We start from the raw sequence: 21311 nt of genomic DNA, 5'->3' as shown, positions 1-21311 counted from the left end.
GAACACAAGTTTACCATCTCAGTAAGAACTGGGCCAGAAATAAACTAAGATCGCCTTGCGGTGGAGCTTAAGCAAAAGGGGTTTCTGGGAAACACAAGAGAGAATCCACACACGGGGGCTTGTGGAAAGCAATGCCAGCGAATCTGCCACACTCGTCCTCAGGATGGCACAGCTACGCAGAATTCTCCTCACCAGGTACACAGGCTGCATGCAAGAGGGCGGATTAGACAGGTCAAATGCTTGCAGGACGGCTGAGAAAGCAGTGGGCAAAACACATAAGCAGAAATCCCGTCTTTAACAAATGCAGCCACCTGTCACAGCGAGGCAGGAGCTCCTCCAGAATGGATATGCGCGGAGGGTCAGTTCAAGCGCCCATTAAATGACGAGGGGGGACTCCCTGGAACAGAAGCCCGGGAGACCAGGAGCTTCTTGCTTGGATTTTCATCTCAGGACATGCCAAAGCTTTTGAACACGGGCCTCGTTCTTAGAATACCAGGCCTTGAAACGGCCAATGGATACCCTAAACCAGGGCTGCATCCCCAAACACTCCCCTGAAGAGAGCGTGATTCAGCAGAGCCCCCTGAGGGTCAGTCCACAGCCCAGGGGTCACCCTGAAGATATGTGGGCACACTGTTTAACCTCTGCCTCCCTTCCTCTCTCTAAAATGGGCACAAGCAAAAGCTTGGATTACTGTGCAGGCAAATTGGCAGACCGAGGCTCATGGCACACCTGGAGGGGAAAACACCACGAGAGGCAGACCACAGACAGCTACCACTGCTTCTTTCAGGAAGGATTCCTATGCTTTTATTCTATTTTATTCGTTCTATTTATACGCCCTTATCCTCATAACAACCCTGTGAGGTGGGCTAGGCTGAGAGACAGTGACTGGCCCAAAGTCACCCCCTGAGCTTAGCAGCCAAGGGGGGACTAGAACGGGGGCGCCCTGAGTCCCAGGCCAACACCCTGACCGCTGAGCCAGGCTGGCTTCCCAGGCAGGGCAATGAGTTCAGCAGGGCTTTACAGATCTCTGCCCTGAGGAGCTTACAATCAATTTGGGGATGATGGGGTAAGGCAAGGCGATGTGTGTGCCAGGTGCCCTCCCCGGTGGCGAGGCCCATTAGAGCTGATGGGGCTCGAGCGGCAGCAAGTCAAAGGCCGCCAGGGAGCGAGGAATGGAACCAAGAGGAATTCAGGCGCCATGAACAAGGGTCTGTTCACCAACACCACAAAATCCCGCTCTGCATGGCACAGGTGGGCCCTTTCCCATGCATCCGCCTGCGCTTGTGTGAACGCAGAAGCAACAATTAACCAGGAATGTGGAGGAATCCGGGCAGAGGGTGGGCATCAGGCAGATCCCTTGGCTCAGCTCCTGGCCTCCGGGGTGCGGAGTCATGGCCGGGGGTCCGCTCCATGCATCCCCCGTGCAAGCAGGCTGCCTCTTCTGCCTCACATGCACCAGGACAGCTTCCACGAAGCTCTTTCGCAGCACCACAACCAATGCAATCGCTTGCGTGAGTCTTCCAAACCCAGGACTGCAAAGCACGCTTCACAATCCTGGCTTGCAGGAAATGTGCAAACCACGGTTTGCCTGTAGTAGCAAACTCTGGTTTGTGCCGTTCTGACACGCTGGCCAAAGTGAGTGACTAAAGCAGAGCATGCGTGACTCATGGAAGACACGGGTGGGCGCATGAGGGCCAGTCATGGAAGCCCTACTCATGTTCGGGGCATGACGGATGAATTGGCATGGCGCTCACCCGTGTTTAGGCTCCCCGGAAACGGTCGGCCCTCACGAGTCACACAGCGGCCTTTCAAGAAACCCCCTTTCCACGTCTGGCGACCAATATTCTAAAAACAGGCTGTGGACGGGTTCGCTGCCTCTGACATTTGCACAGCCACACATTCAGCGAGAAAATAGAAGTAAGTTTGCCTGGCATCGACATTATGTTCTTTTTGGCCACAGGCAAAACGCTTTTTCTTTTCCTGTTACTTTAATGTTCAATTGATTTTAACTGGGGTTTTAGTATTTCAGTTGTGAGATTTGTTTAATTCTACTCATCTTTTGTAAGCCGTCCTGAGACGCTTGTAGTGGATGGGTTAGGAAAGCTTTTAATAAATGAATAAATAACAATGAAAGACCTTTCGGGAGCAGGGCTCACGCAACCCGTGTTCTGGTAAGACTGCACAAAGTTTTCGCCGGCCCCCTCGTTCGGTTCGGGGGCCCAGCGAGGCTGAGGCAGTGCCCCTGCAGGCAGGCCGCAGTCCCGAGCCGGCTGGACATGCGCATGGCGGGCATGTCACAAGCGGAGCTGGCTGGAGCCGGGGGTCAGACTAGATGGCCCGGGAGACCCCTTCGGACCCGCTCTGCTTCCGTGTCCTTGGCTGCCCCCCACTCCGTCCGCGCAAGTGGCACACCGAGCCGTGGGACTCACATTATCGTTGGGATACAGAACTCGCGAGATGTTCTCTGCCAGGTTTCTGTCCAGCACGGCCTGGATGTAATCGCCCACGTTGACTAGGAGGGAACGTCCAAAAACAGCTGTGTGTCATTGCACAGGTGGGACGGCAGAGGTGACAGCAGGCCGGGGGGGGGGGCTAAGCTGCAAAGGTGCGGGATCGGCAAGGGGGACGCACGGGGCATCCCAGGGGCAGCGTCCCGGCCTTCGTTTTTAATTCCCCAAGGCCCTGCAGGGCAGCAGAGAGGGGCTTGGAACTGTGTGGCCGCTCGCTTCTCAGAGGCCGGGCTGAGGCTCGAAGAAAGGAGAGGCTTAACGGCTCCACTGGGGACCTATTTTCAAAGCTCCTTTTGGGGGGACCGAAGAAGGGAGGCAAGCCACCGCTGCTGCAAACGGGCAGTGGCGGCTCGCCGTGGGGGTTCAGAGAATACCTGCAAGGCACACACAAGCTGGCACGAACCCCCAGTTGCTGCGTCTCTGTATTTGCCCGCTGGGCCAGGCGCTCGAGCAGGCAAGCTGCCGACGGGCTGCCTTCAGTCCTAACGGGGCTTTCCTCTGGCTCCAAAAATGCCAGCCTGGACCGTCCAGGTGCTGGAGCCATTGGCAAGGTGCTCTTTCCCCCTTGGAAAGCTACCTGCCCACATATTTAACACCTGGCGCCCTTGATCTCTTCATGCCAGCATCTTTCCCTCAGACAACCCTAACTAGGGGCACCAGGCTGCAATTCGCAGGCTGCAGCAGGCGGCACATCTGCAGTCCAACGCAGCTGGAAAGCACGCCAGACGGACTCAAGTGGATTTGGCTCCCTGCCCTAGGTCCACACCAGGGATAAGGGGAACAAAGAGGACTAGAAACCTGAACAACTTAAAAGGGACACGAGCTACTTCCAGGCATTTTGCTACTGCCAAAGAGAGAGCATCCAAGAACATACGTACAGTCACGGAGGTTGAAATCGTTGGGTGCCCGGGCAGACCAAAGCCGCATCGTGTTGACCGTGTTGTTCATGTAGCCGGGAATCGGCGTGTCGTAGGGCAAGGCCAGGACCACCTGTGGACAAAGAAGCCCCCCGCCCATATTTGCACTGCATGGATGCTGCTTCAGAGGTGGCTGGGGTGCTTTCTGGCCCAGGGCCAAATTGTCTTATGGAGAAACTCCGGGGGGCGGGGTGATGCTGCATTGTTTGCAGGAGGGGAAGCTAAAATTGCTAGCGTTTGTTTTGCTTGAAACTTTTGCTGCCAGCAATGGAGCCGGCAAGCTGTGCAAAAGCTGGGACACGAAAGGATTGGCGGCTGGGGACAGGGCCGGGGGGCCGGGAAAAGTGGGTGCGGCCAGGGACCCAGGCGTCCTGCACCCTCGTGACTAGAGGCATGCCTTCCTTGAGCATCTGGGGGCTCCACGGACCCCCCCCCCCATGGGCCCTGCAAGTTGCAGGGAATGCCTGCAGCACGAATTCCACGGCTCCGGTGAAGGCAGCCAGGGAGAAAAGCCAGCCCTCCGTAAGCCGCCCACGTCAAATTGGCTCTCAGCACTTGACCACGAAGCCGGCTCTCCTCTCTCAACGAGCCTGCGAGGGGGGCTCAAAGGGTTGGCGAAGGGCCAACTCCACCCCATGGACTTCACAGCCGGGGGCAGGATCTGAGCCTCCCCCATCCCATGCCAAACACCCCCGAGATACACCCTTCCTCCGATACCTGAGTATCCACCCATCTGACGCCTGTCTGGGTGTGCTCCACTCTCCCATAGAAGTGAATGGGGAGCATGTACTCTGGTCGGGCTTTCTCCCACGGGTTCCCGTGCCTGAGCCAATCGTCAGCTTCTTCCACCTGCGGAAAGGAAATGCGCAGGTAAGGACGGAGGACGAAGCACCAGTGTCTGAGCACCCACTGCCAGGAGCAAAGCAGCATCGCATGCAGGACCGCCCAACCTGTGTGGACAGGAGCTGCAGCGGCGGAGCTGCGAAAGAGTCTGAGATGTTGACAAGCCACGGCGACGGGGAACGGACGAACGCGGCACCCACCCCTTTAGGCTGAGCGGCATCTATGAACTGCCATCACCTCACTTCCCCAATTACCCTCAAAGAGCCAGCGCTTAAAAGATCGCGCAACTCTGGCCTGTGCCGAAACTCCGGCGCTTAAAAGATCGCGCAACTCTGGCCTGTGCCGAAACTCCGGCGCTTAAAAGATCGCGCAACTCTGGCCTGTGCCGAAACTCCTGTGCTATCGTTGTGGCCAAGCCTTTCTCTGGAGGGGGACGCGTCTCCAGGGGCCACACACAGCGGGGTAGACTAGGCCCAGGGGTGAGATGGGGCGCGTTTCTGCCCCTTGCCCAGGCCCACGCTGGGCCGCAGAGGGTGGCCACTCCGTCCAGAGATGAGCTGAGGCTGGAAAAGGGGGGGAGGGCACCACACTGGCCCGCCAGATGTTGCTGACTTGACATGGTGACAGAGGTGCTCTGTTGAAGACCAAGACCAATTGACACCCTGCTGCTTAACACGGACCTCCGCTTCCCCCGGCTACACCCTGCTTGCAAGTAACAAATGCCCTTCTGCACCGAGAAGTCCGAGGCCAGACCAGAGTTGGGCCAAGGGGCAGGTGGCTTCACCCCCGCTTGGAAAATGAAGACGTTGCAGAATCAGGAGCTGAGCAAGCACTCTGGCGCGGCCCTCATCTCAGCCTCCGGCCCTGCGTGGAGAGCGCTTTCGGAATTGCAGCCGGGCCAGGATGTTTTGGCTGGCAGTGAGGACCGAATCCAAAGCCCCCAACCCGGGTTTCCCTGTTCTCATGGAGCTGAGCTGCGATCCTCACTCTTGCTAAGGGAAAATGGATTTTCCCCACTTTGGGAGACAGTGCTTAACTTTTTTTTTTTTTTGGCTTTCTTTTACGTGCAAAGATGCAGACATCAGTGTAGAAAGGAGACTTGGCAACATTCTGTTGAATGGACTTGCCTGCCCTCTTACCCCAGACCACCGGACCCATTTAAAAAGCACTCTGCGTATGCCCAGGCGCCAGAGTGTTGGGAAAATATGGCTACAAGGCAACCCTGCTGCAGAACTAGTACAAGGGAAAGAGCTTCTGGATGGGGCAGCCTTTCTCGGAACGCAGGTTGTGATGGCGGTTGAGGTCCAACACAGCCGGAGACCCCCAGGCAGGGCTGCATTTCCCCTGTGCCAGCCTGCCCCAGATCAATCCATGCCCTCTAGAACAGCCTTCCACACACTAGAACTGTCCAGCCATGTTGGAGTTCAACTCCCATTGCTGGCTAGGCTGGCTGGGGTTGATGGGAGGTGCAGTCTAACCTATCTGGAAGCCCCCTGGGGTCAGGGCCAAGGAAGCACAGCATGGCCCCTTCCAAAAAGGGCCAGTGAGTGGAGATACTTCAAAGGGTTTTGCAGGAGGCCCAAGAGGCAGGACTTAACCCTTTCCTGCCCGCCCAGCGAGGGACCCCCTGGCCCTGCCAGGCATGGGTGGAGATGTTGCAACAGGACCCCCGGGGGCTGGGAGCCACGGCAGGGAGCTCACACGCATCGACTCCACGCGGCACCTCCGCTCGCAACCTCCGCCTTGCGCCCGGGCACAGCAGTTAATTCTCCGTTAATCATTGCCGTAACCCAGTGGCCGGAAGAAGCTCGGGGGAAAAAACCTCCCAGGCCTGGCTGCTCATCAGACTTTCACTGACTTGGCCTGCGAGGGGGCGGCCAAAAAGACCTCCTGGCACGCAAAACGCCTGGCGAGGGGGACGGAGGTGCGGGGGAGCCGAGCTCCTCCCGGGGTGGCCGTCTGCCAGCTTGCCTTCCAAGGAATCTTTGCTCGCCCGCTTCCAGGGCAGGGGGTTCAGTGCCCTTTGGCCGCTGCCGTCTGTGCCAGGTGCCCCAGACTCCCTGGCCACCAAGTGGCGTGGCCGCATCTTCTCTGCATTCATCCCCCAGTCTCGGATCCCTCTCCCTGGCAGGGTGCCTCGTGAGTAGCACATCAAAGGCGAAGTGCCACTCGAGGGGGATCCGGGTCAACCCAATCCCGTCCATGCACAGAAGTTGTATTTTTCCACCAGGTACATACAGGGGTTTCATTACAAAACATCTTTGGTGAGGCCAGAAGGGGGGCAGCACCAAGGACATCCCATAATTAGATTCGACAGGCTGCTCCTCCTCCTGGCTCCCTGCTACAAAAACGCACTGGGGGCACACGCACAAACACCCCCCCTCCCCACACACCCCTGAATGAAGTCACGTGAAGAGACTGGTCTCCTGATTTGTACCAGATGTAGGAAACCAACTCCAACCCCCATCAGCCCTGGACAACACAGCCTATAATTAAGGATAATGGGGGCTGCAGTCCAAGCACCTCTGGAAGCTATTGCTTCCCCCATTCCCAGCTGATACCTGCCTGGCGCCGAGCCTATATTCTTTTTGGCGCCAGGTCAAAACCTTTTTATTTAAGTGTTATTTTAAACATTAGTATTATAATAGTTTTAATCAGTTGCTCTTGACTTCTTACTTTTATTGGTTGTATATTGCTTTATATTTGTTTTTGATTTTAATGTTGTAAGCTGTCCCAAGATGCCACGCATAGAGGACGGCACATACAAGTTTTGAAAATTTATTTATTTATTTATGGATTTATATCCTGCCTTTTTCCTACAAAGGGCTCAAGGCAGCTTACATCATTCCCCTCCTCCATCTTATCCTCAGAACAACAACCCTGTGAGGTAGGCTGGGCTGAGAGTCTGTGACTGGTCCAGAGTCACCCAGTTGGCTCCGTGGCTGAGCGGGGACTCGAACCCGGATCACCTGAGTCCCAGTCCCGTGCTCTTCACCACTAGGCGAAGACCTTTTTATTTAAGTGTCATTTTAATTGTTAACAGTATTTGCTTTTATCTGGCCAGGGTGACTTCTTTTATATTGTTATTTATTTTATATTGTTATTTTTATATTGTTATTTTTGTACTTTATCTTATGTTGTGAGCCGCCCCGAGGCTTCGGCGAATGGGGAGGCATAGAAATGTTTTAATAAATAAAAAATAAAAAATAAATGCCACACTGGCCTTTCACTGCTGGGGATCAAATCTTAGACCTGCACCCTGCAAAGCATCTGCTGTGCTACTGGGACACAGTCCATCCCCTGAGTTTCACCCAGGAACTGTTCAAATAATTATTTATTTTTTTATTTTATTTATTTTTCAATTTATATCCTGCCTTTTTCCTACAAAGGGCTCAAGGCAGCTCAGATCATTCCCCTCCTCCATCTTATGCCCACAACAACAACCCAGTGAGGTAGGTCGGGCCGAGAGTCTGTGGCTGGCCCAAAGGCACCCAGTTGGCTGCATGACCGAGCTGGGACTCGAACCCGGATCCTCTGAGTCCCAGTCCCACGCTCTTCACCACCACACCACACCGGCTCTCTTCAATGAATGAATGAATGAATGAATGAATGAATAAATGAATAAATACACTATCTTTTAAAAAAGGATGAACAAAATACATGGTGGCTTATGAAAACATTGGCTGGAAACAAAAATGGGACAAAATTCCAGTTCACTGCAATTAAAACACCAAGCAGCACAGCGTGTGATAATTTTCGGCTCCTAAGAGGACTCACTCAAAGAAAACTCCCGCTTTCAACCGAGCAAACAATGTGCATTGTGCAACGAGGTGTTGGCACTTTCAACATGCTTGAGCCCTGTTAGGGGCAAAGTCTGAACACACACACACACACACACACACACACACACACACGTCTGCCTGGCAGCTTCTATTTTCAAACCTGCCATTTGTATTTATTTATTTAGACTGTCCCATTACTGAAGCCTCAGGATGGCTTGACAATACGAAATGTAATTAAAAAAAAAAAAGCATCCTAAAAATGCGACTAATAATAAAGCCCCAGTTGAAACAGTCAGGTCTTACAACATCAGGAAAATAAAGAGGGTTTATTCCAGGGGTTTGGGGCTTTGAGAGAACAAATTATTTGCCATGGCACCCAGACTCCTGCACATTTCTTCTTGTGCATGCGTCATGTTTCCACCCTTTGGAAACCCCCCTTAGCACTTGGCTTGAAGGCATTAAGAATCACGCCACGTCCACTTCTGCATGAGGACTTCGCAGCTTTAAAGCCCACATGCACCTGTGAGGTTCTGAGATAGGAGCGCTCCTCGATCATCCCAGAGAGCAGGACATGGGATAACGGGCTCAAGTTACAGGAAGCCGATTTCCCACGGAACATCTGGAAGAGCTTCCTGACTGGTAGAGCAGGACGACAATGGAACCAGTGACCTAGGGAGGCAGTGCGCTCTCCCACACTGGGGGCATCCAAGACGCAACTGGACAGCCACCTGAGAGGGATGGTTTAACCTGGGGTCCCGCACTGAGCAGGAGACTGGACCCAATCGGGCCCCTTCCGGCTGAACTATTCTACGAATCTATGACAGGTACGCCCAGGACAGAATCAGTGCGCAATAATAATAACAACAACAACAACATGAGTCTGGCCCTCATGTCCCGCGCCCAGTGGCCAAGTGCCGAGCATGGGAAGCGCCTGCATCTTCCACACGCTGGAAGCATCACCGTTACCTGCCATCCGTTTCTGATTTTCTGGTTGAAGATACCGTACTCGTAGCGGATTCCGTAACCGTAGGCTGCGAGGCCAAGCGTGGCCATCGAGTCTAGGAAGCAGGCTGTTGGGAAAAGCAGTGAAGCTTGGTTAGGACAGACTGGCGCCGACTCCATTCCCCTTTCGGTGCCAGGTAAAAACCTTTTTATTCACCCTTATTATCTATTTATTTATTTATTAAAACGTTTTTATGCCGCCCCATTCGCCGAAGCCTCGGGGCAGCTTACAACAAGTAGCTAAATAATTATAATTAAAAATATAAACATTAAAATAAAATACATACAATATAAAATAAGCCGCCCTGGCCAGATAAAATTCAATAATATTAACATTTAAAATGCTGCTTAAATAAAAAGGTCTTCCCCTGGCGCCGAAAAACAAATAACGACGGCACCAGGTGGACCTCTCTGGGGAGCGCGTTCCATAACTTAGGCGCCACCGCTGAGAAAGCCAAGTGTTTCAGGTTTTTAAATGGTTTTTAACATCAACAGTCACATTTTGTTTTGTTGGGATTATGAATGCTATTTATTGTTTTGTTATTTATTGTCTTAATCATTGTAATTATTATTGTTTTATTGTAAATATTATTGCTTTAATTTTGTAAGCTGCCCAGAGACATTTTTCCATATTGGATGGGGTAAAAATGTTTTACATAAAAAATAAATAAGGTTTGCTGTCACCCAAAACCCAACCCAGTTTCTGAGCCCCTGTGATTTCTCGGCGCAGGGATCAAATGATGCCACCGCTGGGCAGTTTTGCAGGGCTGATACAGAGCGAGGTAACATCTGGCTTCAGAACTCCACCGTCCCCAGAGGAATGAGCCACCCACGCCTTGATGTGGCTGGAGAGCTTTCAGCCTGAATTCCTTTCCGGAAAAGCTCTTGGGGACCATATTCCACAGGGCCAAAGTCAAACAGGGCAGCGCCAGAAACACCGACCTATTCCAACTTAAAGCTCTTCCCAACTGGGTTTCCACAACACGTTCAACCGTGGAGGTTTGCCAGCCACAGTGGTATAGGAGGTTGCCTGCATGTAAGCACTCTGGGCTAGCAGACAAACCATGCCAGCTAGGCCTGGCTTGCAGCAGGGCTTCATATACCCACCGGGGATTACGGCGCTGTTCCCAGCCCAACCGCAGAATGAGCCACAGGCAAGTCAAAACCGAGAGCGCCCTTTGGCAGGAGGGGCAGTGCCTGCAGACCACTGGAAAAGCGTTTCTGCCCATTCCCGGCAGCTGCAGGAGCCATTCAGGAATCCCTCAATGGTTGACAACACCCCCCCCCCGTTGCTAGTGAGGGGGGCAGGAGAACCGTCAACACATGGGGAAACCCACTGGTGAGGAGGCGGTCTTGCCCCTTAAAGCACAATCCCCGTTCCAGGCCCACGGCTTCCCTCAGACTTGCCCTTGTCCCAAGGTGCAAACTGTGCTTTTCGGGGGAAATTGCAAACCTGAAGGGAGAGTTGGGACTTCCCAGCCCTCTTCCAGAAACCCAGGGATCCTGAGGGGCTGTTTCCCAAAATACTCTAATGGCAGAAAGTAAAGAGGAACTAAAGAGCCACTTGATGCAGGTGAAGGAGGAGAGCGCAAAAGTTGGCTTGGAACTCAACATTAAGAAAACTAAGATCACGGCATCCGGTCCTCTCACTTCCAGGCAAATAGATGGGGAAGAAACGGAGGTAGTGACAGATTTTATTTTCCTGGGCTCCAAGATCACTGCAGACAGAGACTGCAGCCAAGAAATTAAAAGATGCTTGCTCCTAGAGGGGAAAGCTATGGCAAATCTAGACAGCATACTAAAAAGCAGAGACCTCACCCTGCCAACAAAAGTGCGTATAGTCAAGGCTGTGGTTTTCCCAGTTGCAATGTATGGCTGTGAAAGCTGGACCATAAGGAAGGCTGAGCGCCAAAGGATTGAGGCCTTTGAATTGCGGTGCTGGAGGAGACTCCTGCGAGTCCCTTGGACCGCAAGGCGATCAAACCGGTCAGTCCTAGAGGAGATCGACCCTGACTGCTCTTTAGAAGGCCAGATCCTGAAGATGAAGCTCAAATACTTTGGCCCCTAATGAGAAGGAAGGACTCCCTGGAGAAGAGCCTAATGCTGGGAACGATTGACGGCAAAAGGAGAAGGGGAAGGCAGAGGATGGGGGGGCTGGATGGGGTCACTGAGGCAGTTGGCGTGAGCTTGAGTGGACTCCGGGGGATGATGGAGGACAGGAAGGCCTGGAGGAGTGTTGCCCATGGGGTTGCGATGGTTCGGCACGACTTCGCGAACAACGTAACTCAACTCCCAAAATACACTTTCTACAGGTTCTCGGGTGTTTTCAGGGACGTCCTTGTGGCTCTTGGGAAAGGGAGGGCAACTCAGGGCCATTCCAACACCCCACAAAACCCCCAAGGTTTCTTCTGCAAAGGGTGCGGTCCATATTCCTCATCTTTTGAACAAGAAGCTGAAAAATAATCCATCGTGGGCCACGCAGTTGCAATGAAGCGCCTACCTAGCCTTCTCTGGAGGGACACGGTGCACACGCCAAGCGGAAACTGTGCCGCCCACTGCTGACTGGTTTTTAAGCATTTTGGGCTTCTCAGAGCTCTGAACAGCCCGGGATGTCCCAGCGCTGGGGCCGGGGAGAAGCAGAGGAAAACGGAGGCGGCGCCCCACCCCTGCTGAGCCAAATTATCTGTCACTCACGGAGGAAGTTTAAACCACGGCGCATGGTGCAATTCCCAAGGGGCTTGATAATGTTGCGTTAAGCCCTGCCAGAAAGCAAGCTTCGACCTGTTAGAAAGGTGGCGGATGTGGGGGGACCCTGCAAAGGTGAGGAATCCACCCATTCCGGGAGCCCGCAAGGGTCAGATTCAGTCCCTCTGCAAGCCGCCAAGTTGCCCCTCCTGCACTGAGGAACGGCTTTCCCCGAAGCTGAACTTGCAGCAGACGCAGGCAGGGACCCCCAGAGGTATCCTCGGCCCTGATCCGCCTTTTCTGCTTCCGTGAATGGCCCCAGTTCGTGCTGCATTGGCAGCTGGCCAGCGGAAGGCCGCATGGGCCCCCGCCCCCCCCCCCCCCCCCCCCCCCCCCGGCACGCCTCGCTCACCGGCCAGCCGGCCCAGGCCTCCGTTGCCGAGCCCCGCATCCTCCTCGATCTCCTCCAGTTCTTCTATGTCCAGCCCGAGCTAAAAAGCCAAACAGAGACAGGGCGAAAGCTCCTCACACAGCTGCAGGGTGGAAATCAGAGAGGCAGTGTGGCACAGTGGTTAAGAGCGTGGGACTGGGACTCAGGCCGTGGGGAACCTACTGTGAGGACAAGGTTCAGCACCATGGACATCTCCAGTGTGAGCGAGGCAGTGTGGTTAAGGGCGTGGGACTGGACTCGGAGGATCTGGGTTCGAGTCCCCGCTCGGCCATGGAGCCAACTGGGTGACTCCGGGCCAGTCACAGACTCTCAGCCCAGCCTACCTCACAGGGTTGTCGTTGTGGGGATAAGATGGAGGAGGAGAAGGATGCAAGCTGCCTTGAGCCCTTTGCAGGAAAAAGGCAGGATATGAATTGGGAAAAAAAATTGAGAAAGGTGGGAGCTGGCACTTGCCCCCCGCGAGCACAGCCTCCCAGCCCTGCCGGGCTTGCGTGTGGCGGATCGGAGCCGCCCCGCTTGGGGTGGGGTGGGGGCCGCCATTTGTGTAGAGGTGAACCATTGCAAGTGCGGGGAACGGAAGCACCTTCACTGGCGGGGGGGCAGGGGGTTGCCAAAGCAACTGAGCTCCTTGGCCTGCTTGCCAGGCTGACCGGCAGCTGCCGCTTCGGATATTCCTCCGAACAGAGGAGCTGCTCTTGCGTGCGAAATGGGTTGTGCCACAGGCCCGATGCAAAACCATGTACGGGACCGAATGGTTCCTGGAAAAAGAGCCAAATCAGTCACAGATCCAGATCTGCGCAGGGCAGCCTAGCAAAACGTGGCCTGTCTGTAATTTTATTTATTTACTTACTTACTTAAAACTTTTTTAGACTGCCTCTTACTGTGGACTCGGGATGGTTTAACAATAAGACAAAACAGAAAAAAACGCAGCATCCCAATCAAGTTCTCAACCAATCAACAATAAAACCCATATTGAAAGAGTTATTTAAAACAGATCCTGCACCCGCCAAGGTGGAAATAGGATTGACTTAAGGCTGTTTCTTTGACTCGGTCCTTATATGACTAAAGTAAGAGGAGGTTCTGGTCCTCCCGCAGGAGGGGCACTTGCAGGAACCACAATATCACATTCGGCCAAACGCAGCCTAAGGAAAGGCTCCTCGGTTTGTGCAGCCGAGTGTGCAAAACTGGCTCCACTGGAAGTGGCTGGAGCCCCATCGGAGAGGGTGTTCAAGGATAGGCTAGACATGCACATGGTGGGCATGTTGTGAATGGAGCTGGCTGGAGCCGGGGGTCAGACTAGATGGCCTCGGAGGCCCCTTCTGACTCGCTGTTTTTGTGTTATGCTTCTATCTTTCCTGCGGATGCCCCGGCAACATGAGGAACAAGGCGGCAGGGCTGCAACTCACTCTCACGTGGAATCTGGGATTCTGCATAGAAGCAGAACTTTTTAAGAATCAAAGCTCTTCTATTTATTTAAAGTCCAAGTTTCTAGTCCTCACCACAGGCTCAAGCAACTTGCACTCATCCAGATGCTTTGGCCTACAGTCCCCATCATCCCTCACCATTGCTAGGCCTGATGGGAGTTGCAGCTCAAAATATCTGGAGTGCTCTTTCCCCTCGTCCTTTAAGACGCCAGGAAGAATTGAATACATCACCAGCTCCACAGATTCCACATGAGTTGCGGGCACAATCTGCCTTCTGCCCTGTACTTACGAGACTTGAGTTTTCTGGTATACAACTGATGTATCTCTTAAATTTTAATAAGATATAAAATATAAATAACAGTGAAACATAAAAGGTCACCAGACATCTAAAACCGATGTTTAACAACTCCAGCAGCCGAGACAAGTCCACGCATCTCAGCCTTCTGCAACCGTTCAATGCCACCCAAGGACAGCCTGAACAGAGGGCGCCCCAAGTGGGTGCAAGAAAGCCCCTCCGGCTCCAGAGCGGGCAAGGGGGCCTCTCCCTTCACCTGGTAGATGGCCTCGTCGCAGGCGTTCTGCAGCCCCAGGTTGATCATGGTGTTCTGCAGCGTCCGGCCCATGTAGAATTCCAAGGAAAGGTAGTACACTCTCTGCGAAGAAAGCAGGAAACATCGTAAGCCCCTGCCTGGAGGAGGGTGCCAGTTCTGCGCACGGGTGCCTGCAGGCAGCTTCTCCCATCCAGAGAGGTGGCGTGGCTGGTAGAACGCCTTGCACGTCACCTCCTCCAGATGTGTGAGACTACAAGGCCCAGCATCCTCCAGCTGGCATGCGGCTTCTCATCCAGCACATTTGGAATCTACCAGGATGGAGACGGCTGCATGAGACAGCGCCGGGTGCGAGAGACGGATGGCCTGAGCGGTCTGGGATGCTCCCATTATGCACTGGGGAATCTCTAGCCGACCCCCAAGCACTTGCTGGGATTGCTCCTCAGACATGTGGACCCTGGACTGGCCTGGAAGGCGTGCAGAAACAACACCACCCACCACTGCTTAGCTACACGGCCAGCTATTTGCAGAGCCTGAAGCCCACTCACATTGGCCTAGACGCTTTCACGAGCCACGGCTGAGCTACCAAAAGCCAAACGCACTTCCTTCTGTGCCAGCCACACACTCGGCTTTCCTGGAACCGCCTCCCCTTCCCGACTTTCTTCAGTTCTGGAGAAATAGTTTTGTTAGCCCAACAAGCATCAACCTAATCCTGAGCCAAACGTCAAGCTGCAGGAACCCGTCGTGGGGATTTTGGGAGCCCAGTGGGTGTGAATGAGAAAGAGTCTATTGCACAAAGAGTCTATTAAAGACCCCTTCGTCACTTGGCAGGTTTTTTTTAATGGCCCGAACATCTAGCCTTAAGAAGAAGATGCCTCTCACTGCCAGTGGATACTGGGAATAGTAGTCCAGCACATCTGGAGTCACAAGGCAGAGAATCGTTTGGGGCTGGAGCTATTTATTATCATTTATTTATTTAGAGAGCTTCTGGGCCGCCCCATTCGCCGAAGCCTTGGGGCGGCTCACAACAACAAATAAATAATAACTATATAAAAACAATATATCATTGCAGCTGGGGCACCTGGAGGCTTGTGGGGTGGGCGACGCGATCATGAAACTCTGCTTTGTTTCTGCCTGCTACCAACCCACTTTCCAGCACAGTAATTTATTTTATTTTATTTATTTATTAAAACATTTTATGCCGCCCCATTCGCCGAAGCCTCGGGGCGGCTTACAACAATAAGTTAAAATAATTATAATATAAATCAAGATAAATTGCAGAAAATGGGTTTATAAATGCATCTGTCCCGAGGCAGGACCCACAGTTCCACTATGTCCTGCAGGAATGTTTATTTGCTCTGCTTGAATAGCAGTAAGTAAAGCAAATATTTAAAAATGCTCCCGATGAGTCCAGGTTTAACATATCCAAGGGAAAAATATATCTAATGCAAAACCCACCACTCCAGAAGCTCAACAGAGCAATCTGGTAAAGAATTCGGAGGGGGTGGGGAGGTGTCACTTCTCACCTTGTAAAAATAGAAAAAACATTATGCAAAAAGCTGCAGTAAGCAAACCAACTAGTCTGGTGCCTGTTTCCCACCCTTATTCTCTCAACTGAGTATTCTTCAACGAGAAATATCACTGTAATCAAACACAGCTTAGAGAAAAGAATTACCATGCAGATTTAGAAATCATTAAGACTAAAAGCCAGAAGGAAATTCTGTAAATATTATGTGTGTGCATGCATTCACTAAATAGAGCCCATTAAAAATTCACTTCCCCAACTCCACCAGGCAGATCTGTGCAATTTTCATTAATGTGTTTTATTTGATTGATATATTGATTCATTTATTATTCATGTATTCATTGATATGTTCATTCATTCATTAGTCATTATATTTATTTCCCACCTTTTTCCCCTCTAATGAAGAGCCCAGAATAGTTTATATAATTCTCCTGTTCCTCTCTGTCTTAGCCTTATAACAACCCTGGGAGGTAGGTTACGCTGAGAGACCCCGGCCCAGCTCTCCAACTGCTGCATAGTTTCACCTACAGAGGCAAAACCTGGGAGTTTTCTTAGCACTGGGGGAAATAGCACCTGACACTAGAGATGTTCAGAAACAATTAATTCTTAATTCCAAGATGAAGTTTGAGGGAAGCCAAATTAGGGGTGAAGCCCTCAGCAGGAAGCCTGGCAGCCCTCCCTTCGAAACGGGCTTCCAACTAATGTCACAAATGAGATTATTCCTTAATCTTCCAGACTAAAGCTCCATTAACAGAAAAATAAATAAATTAAAGGGCTGCAGGGATCATTAAGTCAATCCAATTCCAGGAGACCTGGATCAGCTATTTTGTGTCAGCTTCATTCTCCCACCGTCCTGGCTCGCCCGGCACTGCGGGGAAGGAAAGCCTTGCAGCCTCGTTATGCAAGGCCCTTTTTAAAACCGGAGGTGTCAGGACTTGAACCCAGTCCTTCGGCGTACGGAGCAGGGGCACAGCCTCACGCTGTGCATGAACCCCCGGGTGAGTGGGCCTTCGGCTGATGGAACAGCATACAAAGGCATTTAACAAATGAATCACACAGATAAAGCTTGCGGTGTTGGGGATGAGCATTATAATAATAATAATAATAATAATAATAATAATAATTATTATTATTATTATTATAACATTTCTATGCCGCCCCTTGCCGAAGCCTCGGGGCGGCTTACAACACAATAAAATACATTGAAATACAATAGAACATAATAAATTACCATTAAATACAAAAATACAAAATGGGGGACTGCAGAGAACCCTGCATATTTCCCCATGGCCTGGGTCTGTACAAGGCCTTGGAGAGAACACACGCACCTGTCTGAGTAAGTGCTTTAAATCAGGCTCTGCCAATGGGAGCTGCCACAGTTCCTACCGCCCCGGCCGATGGCCCATCGACATGGAAGGGAGCCGTCGTCCAAGAGGCTTGGAGGGCACCAAAGCAGGGAAGGGCCCCGCAGAGGCCTGGCCGTTTTAACCCACACTTTTTTTCCTGCTCAAATGCTCTTCATCGGATCAAGATGGCAGCGATCGGGTCGTCTGTGCCTCCAGAGTGGACGGCCACCATGTGCTTTACAGGGGATCGATCGAGACTGTTGGTCCAGGATGTGATCGCCAGATTCCTGCTGGGGCCCGGAGGTCACACCCCGGTGGATGCATCTGTAACGGGGGCTTTCCGCCCACCCGTTTCCTCTGCATCCTCTAACCTCTCCCTTGGAAATCTGCTCCTGGGAAGTGGGTGCTTGGGAAGGGTGAGTGATGTCTCTCTCTCTGCAGAGAGAGGGGTCAGGAAGAGAGCGGCTATTTGGGGGCGAGGCCCATGGCAGGCCCTCTGCAACGTGCCGGGCACATGACAGCAAGCACCCCGCCACTGCCTTCCTTCCCAAGTCGCGTCTTCCCGCCGCTTGTGGGGCTACAGCAAACCTGCAACACCCTCGTGCGAGGGTGAGGCAGCAGCCAACCACGAGGCTTGCCCAGGCTGAGCAAATCCTTGTGAAGATGGAATGAGGGAACCAAGAGGGAGAGGAGGCAGCCACATGCGACTCAGTGGCACAACATATTACGGCTGGGAAGACGTGACCATAGATCTAACAAGGGTAGAAAGAACCTGCTAATGGTCTGCCTGGGTTGTCCACCAGTCAGCCTCCCTCAGTATCCAGTTCGTGTGTTACAAGGACTTGGGAAGTAAAAGAACTGCCTGTATTTCCCAACCACCTGGAACAGCCTTTTTTCAACCTGGCACACCTCAGATGTATTGGACTACACATCCCATTATCCCAGTCACCAAGGCTGTTCCTTTAACCCATCTGGATGTGTCAGGTTTCAGACTCCACCATCCCCAAACTGGAGAACAAAAGGATTAGGGTTTGGGAGCCTGGTGAGCCTGGAATAGGCCGGGATGGAGCAGTCTGGTCTGTCTTACAAATTCTCACAAGTACTTCTGTTCCCAACATGTTTTCCTCCAAACTCAGGGAAATGCCAAATCCCAAAGAACAGAACACACACACAGTCATTCATAGAAAATGCACCAAGCACGGAACCTTCAGAGTCCCACAGAGTTCTGCATCATACTGAGCAAGAGCTCTGTGACATTCCACAATTTACCCAGGAGGTCCAAAAGAAAACTCACTGCTGCTTCCCACCCCTTCGCCCCCTGCCCCCCTCACCTTGGGGTCCTTCTCATAGTAGTACTGCTGAGTCCGGATCCACCTGCCCACCAGGTGGTCGCGCACCGTGTGCGCCAGGGCGAAGTAGTAGTCGCGGGGGGTGGCCACATTGCGGTCCTTGACCAGCGTGAAGTGCAGGTGCCGGTTGAAGCCCTTCTTCAGCTCAGCCACGTTCTCCACGCCGACGATGCCCCGGATGCTGATCTGCTTCCGCTTCTCCTGGTCGGTCAGAGGCCGGGACATGGCTGCGAGTCTGCGGGCTGGAGAGGCGGCACAGGGGCCTCAGGCGCGCTCCGCTCCGTCGCCAGGAGAGCGGCAGGGAAGGCACTGACCTCTGGGCCAGCTGGCCCTGCCCGCCCTCCCGCCCTCCCTGGGGCCGAAGGGAGGAGCCTCTCCAAAGAGACGGGGCACCCAGGGGGCAGGCCAAGGCCCAGCCTCTGTCCGGGGGGAGGCCCAGCGATGTGGTCTGCCTGCCCGCCCGGACACAAGGGCAGGGGACGGGCAGGGCCCCGCTTCACGCAGCCTTCCGTGCAGACGGGGGGATGTGTGTTACATCAAGATCCTCGAAGAAACAGGGGGCAGCTGAATGGCGCAGCCCGTTGCAAAAGGCACGGGGCTGGAACATGGCCAAGTCAGGGGCCTTCCTCACAGGGCTGGGCTTGCGAAAGGGCAGCGGAAGCCCAGGCTTCGAGGCACGGAAGAGCAGAGCCGGACGGCTCCCCAGGGCCACCGGGGCAAGCCCCCCAGCTCGGGGCAGGGCTCCCAGCGAAACCACCTCTCCCAGGCTGGGGCTGTCGCCACCTCAAGCAGGAGTTGGCAGAGCGGAAAGCCCTTATCCAGGCACTTGACCTCTGTGTGGAGAAAATGAGGGTGCCAGGCAGAAAGGTGCTAGACCAGCCCCTTCCCCAGAGAGACGCGGGGAATTCTACCCCTTCTCTCTAATCCAGACACGGGGTGGGGAGAAAATGATCCTAATTCCGGGTGCTTTTCTGCACCCAACTGAGCTCAGCTGACACTCTGAGAAAAGCTTGCGCCCATGTTCCTGTGGGCTGGAACATGCCCCCCCTTTCTTCCTGGCCTAGTGGCAGCATCCACAGTGGGAGGGGGGCTAACAGAAGCCAAGCCCTTGGATTGCAAGCCCGGTGCTGTTGGCACTGGCTGGCAGCCACACCTCACCAGAGATTCAACCGGAGCATGTTGTGCCCTCCCTGCAGCGCTGCGGCCTCTCGCGGACAGAACAGGAGCCCGACCACGGAGTCGTGGCCTGCCCATAAATGCCACGGGAGAGCCGCTCCCGTGGCACAGGAGCCAGACTCCATCCGGAGCCACTGGCTGCTTTGATGCTGAGCGCTCCCGAGACAGAAAGCGGAAGCACAGAGGGTGTCAAAACCACATGCTGGTTGCAGCAAACGGTTTGGACACCAGCACAGCAAAACCCGAGCGCAGGGCTCTGAAAATGCATCCAAAGGGCAGCCCCGCTGGCTGGACAAGGCGGTGGCCAAGCATATGAAACCCACAAGCGGGACAGCAGTATACAGCACCCACTGGCCCATGCTCCCCAGCAGCGGTGTGTATGGCATAACTGGACCTGGTACTTGAGGCAGCGTGGTGCCATCAGGATAAGCAGCCGCGGTTTCTCCCGGTGACGTTTTCTGCCAAGCTTTTAATGCGTATCTTGTGGAAATAAATTCCGTGCTTGGACTCTGTGAAGCGACTTGAGGGCCAGAACAGTGGAGGTTCGGATGCAGGGAATGCCAAAACTTGCAGAACTCAGAACTGCAATTCTGCAAAGGTGCAACCCTCGCCTATTTAGACGGCAAAGGTATTAGAGTCCCCAGCATTCTGCAACCAGCAGTGCTAGATGGGGGTGGGGGGGGCAGGCATGCACAGGACTGCGGCCCAATCCAGTTCAACCGGCCTATGGGTCAGAGCATAGTTCTCCAACTGGGGTGGTACCCCCAGGTATTTTTAGCGCGGTTCTCTGGAGCTAAGAGGAACTGCAATCCAAACTCCCAGGGGGCACCAGGTTGGGGGAGGTCAGATCAGAAACAGGCTGGAGGGAGGGGCACGGCTAAGGGGCAAAACCCCGCTTTGCACGCAGAAGGTGCGGGTTCGATCCGCAGCATCTGCCGGGAGGGCTGGAAAAACTCCTGCCTGGAATCTGGACAGCAGAAGACGGGCCGTTTTCACGGAGAAAACCGCAATTCCTGCCCTCCGGTGGAGGCGGCCCCGCTTGGATGGCGGCCCGGGGAGTGCACGGGCCGTTTACGCCGCACGTGTGAAGGGGAGAGTGGGACGCAGGCAGGGAAGGGGAGTTCCGCTTTGGAGGATCCGGGCCACGTCTGAGGAACCCGTACCTTCACCGCGGCCCCCGCTCAGTCCGGGCGTGGAGGGAGGCTACGGGGCGGGCGTGACCGGACGGGGCATCCCGAAGGCGGCTCAGCGCTCCGGGCTGCGGCTTCCCCTCTCCTCCTCCTCCTCCTCCTCCTCCACCCCGGGAAGAGCCCCTTACCCCGCTTCCGCCTCGGTTCCTGCCTCGAGAACGGGGACCTTCCGCGCCCGAGCAGCGCCCTCCCGCCTCGGGGCGTGTCTCCCGGGAGCCTCCCTCGCCCGCGCCCCACCGGGCCGGGCGCGCGAGGAGCCCCCGCGGGGCGAAGACGCGCGCGCCCCGCGCCCCCCGTACCTGCGCACGGTGCCGGAGCGAAGGCGCCTACCGCCGGGCGAGATCGCGGACGCGCTGCCTGTGCCCGCCGCCCGCGGAACCAGCGGGGCCGCCTCCCGGCCCGCTTTTTATGGGCTGCCATTCGCCAGGGCGCACGCCATTCGGCGCGCAGGCACCGCCTCCTCGCCGCGGACGGGCGAGCGCTCTTGCCGGGAGGGGCCGGGGGCGCCGCCCCGACGTTAAGCCGAAAAGTTCCGGGGGGAATAACGATTGCGGGGGGGGGGG

At 54.2% G+C, this 21311-nt stretch overlaps 1 protein-coding gene across 2 annotated transcripts in view; it reads right to left on the bottom strand.

The window, feature by feature from the left end:
- PYGL (glycogen phosphorylase L) overlaps positions 1-21122 on the bottom strand; it is a 40531-nt gene extending 19409 nt beyond the window's left edge. The window contains exons 1-8 of one of the 2 annotated variants that reach the window (XM_044436501.1): positions 21048-21122; positions 18365-18624; positions 14166-14267; positions 12152-12230; positions 9019-9122; positions 4145-4276; positions 3389-3500; positions 2430-2512 (exon numbers count right to left, since the gene is read on the bottom strand). In XM_044436501.1, the coding sequence (XP_044292436.1) occupies positions 2430-2512; positions 3389-3500; positions 4145-4276; positions 9019-9122; positions 12152-12230; positions 14166-14267; positions 18365-18607 (855 nt within the window). In that variant the 5' untranslated portion in view covers positions 18608-18624; positions 21048-21122. Of the gene's footprint in view, positions 1-2429; positions 2513-3388; positions 3501-4144; positions 4277-9018; positions 9123-12151; positions 12231-14165; positions 14268-18364; positions 18625-20876; positions 20919-21047 lie in introns of those variants that run through there. The other variant, XM_044436502.1, reaches the window with a different exon arrangement.
- Between the last annotated feature and the right edge of the window lie 189 nt (positions 21123-21311).

This window comes from Varanus komodoensis, unplaced genomic scaffold, assembly GCF_004798865.1.
Source record: "Varanus komodoensis strain SLA01 unplaced genomic scaffold, ASM479886v1 scaffold3, whole genome shotgun sequence".
Classification (NCBI taxonomy): domain Eukaryota; kingdom Metazoa; phylum Chordata; class Lepidosauria; order Squamata; family Varanidae; genus Varanus; species Varanus komodoensis.
This window is presented reverse-complemented; position numbering and strand designations above follow the sequence as displayed.